General features: G+C 46.0%; 1 protein-coding gene across 3 annotated transcripts in view; it reads left to right on the top strand.

Moving 5' to 3' along the window:
- Window positions 1-14,281, top strand: part of ss18 (SS18 subunit of BAF chromatin remodeling complex) — a 48,061-nt gene that overhangs the window by 23,123 nt on the left and 10,657 nt on the right. Inside the window, exons 7-9 of one of the 3 annotated variants that reach the window (XM_052023648.1) lie at window positions 124-225; window positions 12,838-12,930; window positions 13,698-13,817. In XM_052023648.1, the coding sequence (XP_051879608.1) occupies window positions 124-225; window positions 12,838-12,930; window positions 13,698-13,817 (315 nt within the window). The remainder of the gene's footprint in view (window positions 1-123; window positions 226-12,837; window positions 12,931-13,697; window positions 13,818-14,281) is intronic. The other 2 variants (XM_052023649.1, XM_052023650.1) reach the window with 2 other exon arrangements.

Genomic DNA, 14,281 nt, shown 5'->3' with positions numbered 1-14,281 from the left:
CTTTTAACGAGTGTTAACTTTTTGTAATAACAGTTGATTCTGTGTTGTGTATAAATATATTGATCTATAAATAAATTCCAAAGAGCAAAGGCTGCACTTAACGTGAGACTATTACTTTTTTAGGTCCTCTCCAACAATTTGCAGGTCAGGAGGAGTACTACAGTGATCAGTTCAATCATGGACAGGGTACCCCAGAGAGCATGAACCAGCAGTATTATCCTGATGGTAATACATGCCTATGATTTTTTTTTTTTGCTTTTCGTTGCTCCATTCCGTCGCGTACGCGAAGCTACTGTTAGGTCTAGTCGCAGACTGTTGTTCATTCTTCCATTTTGGGCCAGTATCTAGGTCAGGACTGGAGCTTTTGGCGAGGGTTGGGTTGAATCTTTCTGGCTTGTCTGGCATTGTTGCTTGGGATCTATGCTCCACATGAGCTACCCATGTACTATCTCTACAACATGTCTCACTGTCTCAAAATAACCCCCTCTTTCCCATATGCACATAACACATCTGTGAACGAGAGAGGTAAAAACTTAGGAGATGATCAGGAAAACAAAGCCATAAGTATTTTCAAAGTTCCTGGATTGAGGTGGCTGCCTTCTCTGCAGTTAAATGTTCAAAATCCTTTTGGGATAGAGGGGGAAATTGAACTGCGGGCAATGTTGAGGCACTTTTATATGTCACAACTGGCTGTGATGGAAGTGTTCTGTAGGCTAATTCAGCAATAAGTGTTGGTGCATTTCTCTCTATCGCAAGGAGTAGACAAGAACCATTTTTATGTTGATCATTATGGTGGAGGATGAGTGCTGTTGGTAAAGACTGGTATTTGATGTCCATCCCTCTTGACCCTTGATCATAGAGTTGTACAGCACAGAAACAGGCCCTTCAGCCCACCACGTCCATGCCGACCCTTTTGCCCGTTTACCCTCGTCCCATTTGCCTGCATTAGGTCCGTATCCTTCTATACCTTGCCTCTTTAAGTCACTGTCTAAATGCTGCTTAAAACAAGTAATTGCATCTGATTGCTCCACCACCTCTGGCAGCACGTTCCAGATATCAACCACTCTCTTGTCCTTCAGATCGCCTACCTCCCGGCACAAACCTATGCCTCCTCCAGGGCGAGTCATCACCTTGAACTTGGCACAACTGTAGTTGGTCCCATAACCGTGAGTGAAGTCTTGTAGACAAAAGTCATCTCTCGTACTCTTTTTGGGAGATCCTGAAGCGCTAAATGACCAATGAAGTACTTTGGACGTGTGTCTACTATTATAGAATTATACAACATGGAGACAGGCCCTTCGGCCCAACTCATCTATGCCGGCCAAAATGTCTGTCTGAGCTAGTCCCATTGGCCCATATCCCTCTCGGCCTTTCCTATCCATATACTTGTCCAAATATCTTTTAAACATTGTAACTGTACCCACCTCTACCACCTCCTCTGGCAGCTTGTTCCATATACCCACCACCCTCTTGTGGGGAAAAACCTGCCCCTCAGGACCCCTTTAATAAGTCTTTTCCCTTCCACCTTAAATCTATGCTGTCTAGTTTTAGATTCCCCTACCCTGGGAAAAAGCCTGTGACCACCCACCTTATAGATGCCCCTCGTGATTTTATAAGCCCCTATAAGGTCAACCCTCAGCCTCCTACACTGCAGGGAGAAAGCCCCAGCTTATCCAACCTCTCCTTTTAACGCACACCCTCCAGTCCCGGTAACAAGCTTGTGAATAGTTTCTGCACCCTTTTTCCAGCTTAATGGCATCTTGTAGCTGGACGACCAGAACTGCACGCAATACTCCAAGTGCGGTCTCACCGACGACTTGTTCAGTTATGACATGATGTCCCAACTCCTGTACTCCATGCCCTGACCAGCAAAGGCCAGCATGCCAAACGCCTTCTGCACCACCCTACCTACCTGTGTCAGCACTTTCAGGGATCTATATACCTGTACCCCCAGGTCTCTCTGTTCTCCAACACTCCAGACCCTACCATTTACTATGCAAGTGCTGCCCTGGTTTAACTGACTATAATGAAACACCTTGCACTTGTCCGAAATTCCATCTGCCATTCCCTGGCCCACTTCCCTGGTTCATTTAGATCCCATTGTCCTGTCTAGATACTGTTTATGGAAAAAAAAGCACCCAACTTGTCCATAGCTCCCACCAATGGCAATTTGATAATGACGATTTAAAAAGAAAACTGCAAGTGCTGGAAATCTGAAATAAAAACAGAAAATCGCCAGGGGAAAACTGCAGGACAGGCAGCATCTGTGTAAAGAGAAACAGTTGGAGTTTCAGGTCTGGGAACCTCTATCAGTAATGCAATAACAACTTAGTAACCCACAAACGATGTTGATTGAGGGATAAATATTGGCCATGCCAAATGGACTTGGTAGTTCGGAGACTCTTACTTGAGGCAACTGCACACACTTCTCTGGGCAGTGGGTTTATGGGGAATGAGTCGGTTTCCGGAAGTTCTGACAGCATAACTAAGGAGATGGTGTTTCCAGCGCCGGGAGAGTCACTAACCACAGTAAAGGCAATTGATGCGGGAACGAAGGGGAAGTGCAAGTTGGATTTTTGTGTTGAAGCTTTGAGTTTCAGATTGAATTGTTTCCTTTGAACTTGATATAAAAATGCATCACACTTTTCCCAGAGGATTCCTTGTTGTGAGTTCATTTGCCCTGTCTCTTTACTCACAAGGTCCTGGGTAGGCACTTGATTCCATAATTCAGGAAACTATCTGAATGCTTTTTACCCAGCAAGCTGCTGTGAAGTGGAACGTGCTGCTTGAAGTAGCAGTGGAAATGGATTCAAAATGATTCTCAAAAGAGCATTGGATAAATATTTGGAAGGGGAAGGATTTAACAAAAAAGCAGGGAGAGTGGGACTGAGTGTGCAGGTGTTTTGAACAAGTTGTTCAGGTGCCATGGGCCATAAGACCTCCTTTGCTCTGATCCTGCAGGACATTAATGTGTTTCAGTATTTGATTAAGAAAGGATTAAGCTGCAAAGGAGAGATGAAGGATGTTTTGTGCAAGTTCAGAGCTGAGCAGAAGGAACTTGATAAAGATTTGCCACTTTTATGTCAAATAATAGACAACTTGGCTTTTAGGTGAGGGGGAAAGTTTAAAGGAGATTTACGTGGCAAGTTTTTTTTTCCACAGTGGTGGGGAATTGGAATGCACTTCCAGGTGTAGTGGTGGAAGCAGATACAGTAGTGGCACTTATGAGGCATTAAGACCAGGCACATGAATGTGGAGAGATATGGAGCATTTGTAAGCAGATGGGTTTAGTTTAATTTGGCATCATGGTTGGGACAGACCCTGTGGGCCAAAGGGCCTGTTCCTGTACTGTTCTGTTTCTTCCCGTTGATTTGAGGTTTTAAATGAAATGGAGTACTTTATATTGTGCCTTTAATGTTGTTAAATGGCCCAAAGATCATTGGAGGAGTGTCAATGGTATAATTTTCCAAGACCTTTTGGGACAGGTGTCCACAAATGTGGTCAAAGAGATTTTAGAGAGTTAACTTGGAAGGGACCTGGATCTGTTTAGATCCTTGGTGTGTTCCAAAGAGTATGTTGTTTATCTAGCGCCTTTTGAAAGGTGGGCTCCATCATGAGGCAACATGATCTCCTTTTCTCTCCGCTCGTCTCTTGACGTGGTGGGGGATGTGATCACTGAAAGGGGCAAGGCAGGTTGAGAAAGCGGTTGATGAGGCAGAAACTATTCTGAGCTTTGTCAGTGGAGGCACGGAGTGGGCAGTGGGAGGTTGTTCACATTGGTGAAGGGGTTGAGGATGAGAGGTCAGTTAAGAGGGACATGAGGGAAAATGTCTTTCCTACAGTGTGTGTTTGGAATCACGAGAACACAAGCTTCAGATATGGGGGAGGCGGTTCCATAGTGACTTCAAGACGGAATTGGATAAATTAGTGGAGAAAAATTTCCAAGACTGTGGAGAAGGGGCTGGGGTTGCATCTAAGAGTTTGCATGTGAATGTACAAGGTGTGGTTAGTAAGTTTGCAGATGATACTAAAATAGGTGGTGTTGCAGGCAGTGTAGAAAGTTATGAAAAATTACAGGGGGATCTTGATCAGCTGGGTATGTGGGCTGAGGATTGGCAAATGGCTTTCAATCCAGATAAATGTGAGGTATTGTATTTTTAGGACTCAAACCAGGTAGGAATTGTACAGTGAATGGTAGGGCCCTGGAGAGCGTTATGAAATAAGGAGACCTAGGAGTGCAAGTGTGCAGTTCACTGAAAGCAGCATCACAAGTAGACAGTGTGGTGAAGAAGGTGTTTAGCTTGCTGGCCTTCATCAGTCAGGGCATTGAGTATAGGAGTTGGAAGTTGTGTTGCAGTTATATAAGACATTGGTGAGGCTGCACTTGGAGTATTGTGCACAGTTTTGGTCACCCTGTTATAGGAAAGATGTTATTAAACTAGAAAGAGTGCAGAAGAGATTTACCAGGATGTTGCCTGGACTTGGGGGCCTGAGTTACAAGGAGAGGTTGTGTAGACTAGGACTTTATTCCCTGGAGCGTAGGAGATTGAGGGGTGACCTGATAGAGGTGTATAAGATCATGAGGGGCATCGACAGGGTGAAAGCACAGTCTTTTTTCCCAGGGAGGGGGTGCTAAAAACAAGAGGGCGTAGGTTTAAGATCAGAAGCGAGAGATTTAAAAGGGACATCGGGGCAGCTTCGTCACGCAAAGGGTGGCGCGTGTTTGGAATGAGCTGCCGGAAACAGTGGTTGAGGTGGGCACATCAGCAACATTTAAAAGCCATCTAGGTAAGTCCATGGATAGGAGAGGTTTAGAGGGCTGTGGGCCAAACGTGGGCAAATGGGACTAGCTCGCTGGGCAACACAGTCGGCATTGACCAATTGGGCTGAAGGGCCTGTTTCTGTGCTGTATGACTATCTCTCTGGTAGTGAGCTGGTGCAGACATGATGGGCTGAGAGGCCTCCTATGGTGTAACCACTTCATGGTTCTATTGAGAGATTTGAGGAAGGAATTCCAGAGCTTTGGGAGGGAGGGGTGGAGCCCAGGTGGCTGAAAGCATGGCTGCTAATGGTGAGAGAGTGGGTGCTGGGGAGGGCCGCAGTGGCACTGAGCGTGGGGGAGGTTTGAACATGAGGATTTAAAAATAAAAAAATTGAGTCTTTGTTGTCCTGGGAGTTAAAGAGCATCAGCTCGCGGTGCTAGCTGAGCTGGATGTGGTGCCCACCAGAACCCAGCAGAGTGTTCAAATGGTTTGTCTGTTCATCCCAATGAGTGATAATGAGAGGTGACTTGATGGAGGTGTATAAGATTATGAGAGGCATGGACCGAGTACACAACCAGCACCTTTTCCCCAGAGTGGCAGTGGCCAATACCAGAGGACATCAGCTTAAGGGAGACGTCAGAGGTAGATTTTTTTTACACAGTGTAGTGGGTGCCTGGAACACACTGCCGGGGGTGGTGGCAGAGGCTGATACAATAGGGACATTTAAACGACTCTTAAATAAGCACATGGCTGTAAGAAAAATGGAGGGTTCTGGGCTGTGTAGGAGGGAAGGGTTAGATTGATCGTGGAGTAGGTTTATATAGGTCGGCACAACATTATGGGTCGAAGGGCCCGTACTGTACTGTTCTATGTTCTAAAAGTAGAGTGAAAGGAAATGATTGCTGTGAATAGATCTCCAACTTTTGGATGGAACAGCTCAAAACCTCATAATACGTGCTTTATTTACAAGTACAAAATTCCATAGGGGAGGATTGGCATAGTCTATTTTTTTTCTAAAACCGAGTCAGCAAACTTCCAATTTCTTTTTTTGAGAGAGCAGTTGCTGTGTTGTGTTTTCCCAGTCTCGATGAGATTGGAGCTATTTTGGGAACTGTGGGTCCTTCAACATTCTCTGCAATAAATCAGTCTGCCTTAATCCTGGTGAGGGAAGGGTTGAAGGACATTGCGTTGTGGTCTTGTACTTTTGAGGCATTCCCGTGGCAGGGCTCACCACCTTGCTGCTTGGCACTGATGTACAAAGTGGCCGATAGAAGAACCCATAACTTATTGAAAGATTAAGTTGCTCCAAGTGAAAATGGTAGACAGTGGTGAATGTCATTCCACCCTCTAACCAAAGATAATTTTCACTGAAGTGTAGGAGAACGAGGGGTGATCTTATAGAAGTGCATAAAATAATGACCATGAAGACATAGGAGCAGAATTAGGCCATTCAGCCCATCGCGTCTGCTCTGCCATTCAATCATGACTGACTCCCTCTCCCTCCCCCCCCCCCCCCCCCCAACCCCATTCTCCTGCCTTCTGCCTGTAACCTTTGACACCCTCACTAATCAAGAACCTATCAACCTCTGCTTTAAATATACCCAATGACTTGGCCTCCACAGCCATTTGTGGCAATGCATTCGCATAGTTTTGCCGCCCTCTGGCTAAAGAAATTCCTCCTTATCTAAAGGTATGTCCTGAGGCTGTGCCCTCTGGTCTTAGACTACTGGAAGCATCCTCTCCACATCCACTCTATTTGGTAGGTTTCAATGAGATCCCCCTCTATCCTTCTAAACTCCATCGAGTACAGGCCCAGAGCCATCAAATGCTCCCCGTATGTTAACCCTTTATTCCTGGGATCATTCTTATAAACCTCCTCTTGCAGCTGAATTCACTCCCCCTTTATTCCTTCTACCAAAATGCATGACTGTGCACCTCCCTAGGTGTGTTCCATCTGCCACTTTGCCCACTCTCCCAACCTGTCCAAGTCCTTCTGCAGACTCCCTGCTTCCTCAGCACTACCTGCCCCTCCGCCTATCTTTGTATCATCCGCAAACTTGGCCGCAAAGCCCTCAATTCCATCGTCTAGATCATTAACACATAACGTGAAAAGTAGCAGACCCAACACCGACCCCTGCAGAACACCACTAGTCACTGGCAGCCAACCAGAAAAGGCCTCCTTTATTCCCACTCTTTGCCTTCTGCCAGTCAGCCAATCTTCTATCCATGCTTGTACCTTTCCTGTAATACCATGGGCTCCTATCTTGTTTGGTAGCCTCACAGGCAGCATCTTGTCAAAGTCCTTCTAAAAATCCAAACAACATCCACTGACTTTCCTCTGTCTATCCTGGCTGTTACTTCTTCAAGGAATTCCAACAGATTTATTAGGCAAGATCTCCCCTTAAGAAAACCATGCTGACTTTGGCCTATTTTGTCATGTGCTTCCAAGTACCCCAAAACCTCATCCTTGATAATGGACTCTAACATCTTCCCAACCACTGAAGTCAGACTAACTGGGCTATAATTTCCTGCCTTTTGCCTCCCTCCCTTCTTAAAGAGTGGAGTGACATTTGTGATTTTCCATTCCTGACTCCAGTGATTCTTGAAAGATCACCACTAATGCCTCCACAATCTCTTCAGCTGCCTCTTTCAGAACCCTGGGGTGTAGTCCATCCGGTCCAGGTGACTTATCTGCTTTCAGACCTTTCAGTTTCCCAAGCACCTTCTCCTTAGTAATAGCGACTGCACTCATTCCTGCCCCCTGACTCTCTCGAATTTCTGGCATGTCGCTGGTGTTTTCCCACAGTGAAGACTGACACAAAATACTTATTCACTTCGTCCACCATTTCTTTGTTCCCCATTACTGCCGCTCCAGCATAGTTTTGCAGCGGTCCGATGTCCACTCTTGCCTCTCTTTTACTCTTTATATATCTGAAAAAACTTTTGGTATCCTCTTTTATATCATTAGCTCGCTTACCTTCATATTTCATCTTTTCTCTCCTTATTGCTTTTTTAGTTCCCTTCCGTTGGTTTTTAAGAGCTTCCCAATCCTCCAGCTTCCCACTAATTTTTGCAATATTGTATAGCCTTCTCTTTTGCTTTATGCTGTCTTTGACTTCCCTCGTCAGCCACGGTTGCCTTGGCGTCTCCACCCTTGGGATGAACTGATCCTGTGTCTTCTGAATCACTGCCAGAAACTCCTGCCATTGCTGCTCTACCGTCATCCCTGCTGGGGACCCCTACCAATCAACTGTGGCCAGCTCCTCTCTCGTGCCTCTGTAGTTACTTTTACTCAACTGTAATACTGATGCATCTGATTTTAGCTTCTCCCTCTCAAACTGCAGGGTGAATTCTATCATATTATGATCACTGCCTCCTAGGGGTTCCTTTACCTTAAGCTCCCTAATCAAATCTGGTTCATTGCACAACACAAAATCTAGAATTGCCTTTTCCCTAGTGGACTCGACCACAAACTGTGCTGAAAAACCATCTCTTAGGCGTTCTACAAATTCCTTCTCTTGGGATCCAACAGTGACCTGATTATCCCAATCTACCTGCATACTGAAATCCCCCATGACCACCGTCACATTGCCCTTTCTACATGCCTTTTCTGTCTCCTGCTGTAATTTGTACCCCACATCCTGCCTACTGTTCGGAGGCCTGTATATAATTCCCATCAGGGTCTTTTTACTCTGGCAGTTTCTTAACTCTACCCACAAGGACTCTACGTCTTCTGATCCTATGTCACTTCTTGCTAAGGATTTGATTTCATTTTTTTTTTACCACCTCTGGCCATCCCACCCTCTCTGCCCACCTGCCTGTCTTTTCAACAGGATGTGTATCCTTGGATGTTTAGCGCCCAGCTGTGATCTTCTTTCAACCACGACTCTGTCCACAACGCCATACCTACCAATTTCTAACTGCGCTACGAGCTCATCTACCTTGTTTTGTATACTGCATGCATTCAAATATAACATCTTCAGTCCTATATTCACCACCCTTCTTCCCAACTTTGTCTTATTCTGGAGACCTCTCCTGCACTCTCCTGCACTCTCCTTCCCTTTTACTTTATCCATACTTTTCCAATCTGTTGAACCCACCTCCCTACTATTTAGTTTGAACCCCTATCTACAGCGCTAGTTATGCAATTCACCAGGACCCTGGTCCCAGCGTGGTTCAGGTGGAGCCCTTCCCATCAGAACAGCTCCTTCCTTCCCCAACTCTGGTGGGAATGTCCCACGAATTCAAACCCACTTCTCCCACACCAATCTTTGAGCCATGCATTTAACCCTCCGACCTTATTGACCCTGTGCCAATTTGCACGTGGGTCAGGTAGCAATCCAGAGGTTATTAACTTTTTAGTTCCGCTTTTTAATTTAGTCCCTAGCTGCTCAAATTCCCTCAGCAGGACCTCTTCCCTTGTTCTATCTATGTCGTTGGTACCCACATGGACCATGATAACTGGATCTTTCCCCTCCCGCTCCAAATTCCTTTGCAGGTCAGCTGAGATGTCCTGAACCCAGGCTCCAGGCAGGTAACACAGCCTTCGGGACTCTCGATCCTTGCGACAGGGAATTGTCTATCCCCCTGACTGTACTATGCTCAATCACAACTACATTTCTCTTCCCTGCCCCTCTTGAATGGCTCCCTGACCCACGGTGCCACGGTTCGGTTGCTCATCCTTCCTACAGCCCCCACTCTCATCCGCACAGGGAGCAAGAATCTCAGACCTGTTGGAAAAGCTCAAGGGCTGAGGCTCCTCCAACACTACCTCTTGGATCCGACCTGCCTGTCTCACTTGCAGTCACACTCTCTTGTCCCTGACCACAGACCAGATTTGAAGCAGTTAATCTAATGGGTGTGACTGTCCCCGAAACACAGCGACCAGGTAACTCTCCCCCTCCCTGATGCATCGCAGGGTTTGAAGCTCAGATTCCAGGTCTTCAACTTTGAGCCTGAGTTCCTCGAGCAACCAAAACTTGCTGCAGACGTGGTCACCAGGAAACACAGTAGGGTCCACCAGCTCCCACATCATGCAGCTACAACACATCATCTGATCCTGCATCCCTACTTTATTTAATTAGTTGTAATTTTTAGTTAACTACTATATCTAAAAAAAACCTTGCCTGTTCTTACCTGCTATTCACCTGTACCTCCTCACCAAAGCCTCAAATTCCCACTCCCACACCATCCACTGTCACAATGGCCCCTCTGCTTTACCCTACCTTCCTATTATTGGCTAAGTTGTCACACACTTAGCTAATCGTACAACTCTTTTTTTTTAAAAAAGACTGCTAGCTCCTCCCCTCTGCTGCTCAGGATGATGCAACTGGAGAAGCTGAGGGGCATAGGTAGGGTGAATGCACACAGTCTTTTCCCCAGGGTTGGGGAATCAAGAACTAGAGGGCACAGGTTTAAAGTGAGAGGGGAGAGATTTGATAGGAACCTGAGGGGCAACTTTCTCACCCAGAGGGTGGTCAGTATGTGGAACGAGCTGCCAGAGGAAGTGGTTGAGGCAGGTACATTAACAACACTTAAAAGACAGGTATGTGAATAGGAAAGGTTTGGAGGGATATGGGCCAGACAGAGACATCCTCCCTGCGTTCTGTCTGTCGAGCCCTATCAGAATTTTGTTTCGGTGAGTTCCCCTCTTGTGTTTATAACCTCTCGTGAAACGAGCACAGTCGATCCCTATCTCTCCACATTCCTGCCCTCCCGAGGGTTAACCTGTTGAGCCTTCACTGCATTCCCTCTCTGGTAACATGATTCTTCCTTGGATCAGGAAACTAAAGCTCCATGCACAACTCCAGATGGGGACTGGCCAAGGCCCTGTGTAGTTATAGCAAGGCATGCTTGTTCCTGTTCTCAAAGACCCTTCTGTCTACACTTCTCACTGCCTCGGGAAAGCAGCCAACATCATCAAAGACCCCACCCACCCCGGACATTCTCCCTTCTCCCTCCCTCCCATTAGGCAGAAGATCCAAAGGCCTGAAAGCACGTACCACCAGGCTCAAGGACAGCTTCTGTACTGCTGTTATAAGACTATTGAATGGTTCCCTGGTATGATAAGATGGACTCTTGACCTCAATCTACCTCGTTATAACCTTGCATTTTATTTGTCTACCTGCACTGCACTTTCTCTGTAACTGTAACACTATATTCTGCATTCTGTTATTGTTTTCCCTTGTACTACCTCGATGATCTGTATGGATGTCATGCAAAACAATTTTTTTTCACTATATCTTGGTACAAGTGACAATAATAAACCAATTTTCCATGAAATTAAGGGCAGAACTCCACACATTCGGAACCATCTGAAAAAAGAACCCCTTGTACTTGCGATGACACAGATGGAAGCCATTTGACCCATTAGATCCATAGCCAGCTCCCAGGGGAACCGTCCCATCAGTTCCATTTCTGTAATTGGTTTATTATTGTCGCATGTACTGAGATACAGTGAAAAGCTTTTGTTTATATGCCATCCATATAGATCATTCCAGTACAAAGGAAAACTATGCAGAATATATAGAACATAGAAAACCGACAGCACAATTCAGGCCCTTTGGCCCACAAAGCTGTGCTGAACATGTCCCTACCTTAGAAATTACTGGGCTATAGGTATAGTGCAACAGTTACAGAGGAAGTGCAGTGCAGGCAGACAATAAGGTGCCAGGGCCATGATAAGGTAGATTGAAAGATAGAGTTCATCTTTAGCGTATGAGAGGTCCGTTCTAGAATCTTATAACAGAGGGATAGAAGCTGTCCTTGAGCCTGGTGGTACGCGCTTTCAGGCTTTTGTATCTTCTGCCCGATGGGAGGGGGGAGAAGAGAGAATGTCCGGGGTGGGTGGGGTCTTTGATTATGCTGGCTTCTTTACCAAAGCAGTGAGGAGTGTAGACAGTCCACGGAGGGGAGGCTGGTTTCTGTGATGTGCCGAGCTGTGTCCACAACTCTCTGCAGTTACTTGTGGTCACTGACTCCATTAGTGTTGCTCCCTGTGCAGTTCAGAATTCTAACTTCTATTTTTGCTGCCAGTTTCCACTTCACTCTCACCTTCACAAAGTCTTTCACTCTGACTTCTCTTTTTCTGGATTTCCCCTGTCTCCATCTTGGGAGATAAGCTGGTCACAAAAATCTGATAGAAGCTTACAGACTCCCACGGCTAACTTGACTCAACTTGCTTTCTGTGAGGACTGCATTGCAAAGTCCCCGTTCCTCTATCTCTGCCAGGTTTGCTGTCGTGATGTGTTGTATTTCCTGATCAGTTGTCCCATTTTCCTGGTATTAGTCCCAATAAGTTAATCACTTTGCTACCATATTTTATTTTCTACTGTCTACAAAATGCACTGCAGGTACTCACCAGCAGTTAAACCCTCCACCTCTGCGTCACTAAGAAGGGCAAATGCTTCGGACACATGGTAACACCAGCATCTGCAGGTTCCCCTCTAAGTCGCGCACCATTCCGACCTGGAAATATATTGCCATTCCTCCATCATCACAGAGTCTGGGTCCTGGAACTCCCTCTCCAACGGCACTGTGGGGAGCACCTTCATCACAGGGACTGGAGCGGTTCATGAAGGGGACTCGCCCCCACCCACTCGAGGGGAAGTTTTGGATGGGCAATAAATGCTAGTGACATTCTGATCCCATGAATGATTGAAAACCAGAAAGGGCATTGTATGAATAGGAGGGGGCAGCAGTGTAATGAAGCAGGAGAAAGCTTTTACAGCAACAGAGATCCTGAAGGGCACTGGAGCAAGAGCAGACTTTCCAGCCCTTCAGCAGAGAAACGGGGGTGACTACTTCGGGGTTTATGCTTTGTGGTTCCCATTAATTGACAGCAGATTGTACTGTTCAACACTCTGTCACCTGTAAGTCAGGGACAAGCTGTGGTAACTAAATGGCATTTGACATATTAGTTTTAATTTCATTGGAACCCTACCTGAAGAGTTTTCATCAGAGAAAAGCGCTTGTTAAATTTTTACGTTGCGGGGTTTTTTTTTTCCAGATTTACTTTTGAAATATTGTAGGCTTGCAGTTGACAGGCCATTAACTGTTTTCCTGTTTGATGTAGGCAGTAATGACTACAGTTACCAGCACCCATCGTATCCTGAGCAGGCCTTTGAAAGGCCTTATGAGGATTCCTTACAACATTACTACGAAGGAGGTATATAAATATATACCTTCACATTACACACACATGGTTTGCCCTAAACCACTTAATCAAACCTCACCCTTCTCAACCTCTCCCTGCAAAGCTCTAGTAGAACATTAGTTGCTGATTGATCAAGGAACAATGTAGCTTCAGAATTAATTCCTTTACCAATGCTTATAATGGGTAGTTTTAACATTTCTAACTTCAATATTGCTTTGAAAACCTAAATACGTACGTGTTGCTTGTAATACAGGACCTTTAAAAAGATTAATACTCACACAGACCTTGAGTCAGTAACTCAGTACACAGCACCCAAGTGACATCTGCTTGCTGACTTTATTTTGTTTAGCTAGTCTGTGCTCTGTACCTGCCTTTTTTATATTGTCTATTCTATTTTCCCCTTAGTGTAGCTCTGCTAACTGTTCCATTACAGCAAGTGTAAAGCTTGGTGCCGACTTACAGGGTTGATGAAAGTGATCCAGTTTAAAAACGTAAAATGTTGCTTGGCTGCAGGTTTGTGTGGCCTCCTTTTTGGTTTGGTTTTGGTAGTTCGCCTGTCTCCCTGACCCCACCACTCTTTTGTTCCCATTTTACCCCCTTCTTCCCCCCCCCCCCAATCTTTCTCCCATTTCCCCCTGCCCCTCTCCCCTCCCCTCCCGCACCCAGCTCTCACTGCTAAAGGTCCATTTCCCTTTGCTTCAGCCATGAGGTTGAGCCCTATGATGTGTGCAGGTGGTCCCAAGCTGGACGTTAACGCCTCTGCCACTCGTCTCTTGCAGGTAATCCACAGTATGGGCAGCAGCAGGATGCATACCAGCAAGGACCACCACAGCAGCAGAGTTATCCCCAGCAGCAGTACGCAGCGCAACAGGGCTACCCTCCACAACAACAAGGTTATGGTAAGTAACTCGTCAGGGTGTGCACTTTCCAGGATCACGGCAGCTATTCTTTCTGGTTTGTAAATTAGGTGTTAAGTTTACAAAAGATCGATGCGGTGTACCGACCTTTGTTTCTTTCTCTCCTCCCCTGCTGTTGTGGCTGAAATCGTGTTGCCAGATTACTCTGGTGTGAAGTTGCGTGCAGTTATACAGCTCAGAAATAGGCCCTTTGGCCCAACTGGTCCATACTGACCAAGATTCCTGTCTATGCTAGTCGCATTTGGCCCGTATCCCTCTAAACCTTTCCTATTCACATACCAGTCCAAGTGCCTTTTAAATATTATTGTACCTGCCTCAACCACTTCCTCTGGCAGCTCGTTCCATATACTGACCACCCTCTGTGTGAAGAAGTTGCCCCTCAGGTTCCTATTAAATCTCTCCCCTCTCATCTTAAACCTATGCCCTCTACTTCTTGGTTCCCCAAG

The sequence above is a fragment of the Pristis pectinata genome, chromosome 9 (genome assembly GCF_009764475.1).
Source record: "Pristis pectinata isolate sPriPec2 chromosome 9, sPriPec2.1.pri, whole genome shotgun sequence".
Classification (NCBI taxonomy): Eukaryota; Metazoa; Chordata; class Chondrichthyes; order Rhinopristiformes; family Pristidae; genus Pristis; species Pristis pectinata.
Note: the sequence above shows the minus strand (reverse complement) of the source record. Positions and strands in the feature narration are given on the sequence as shown.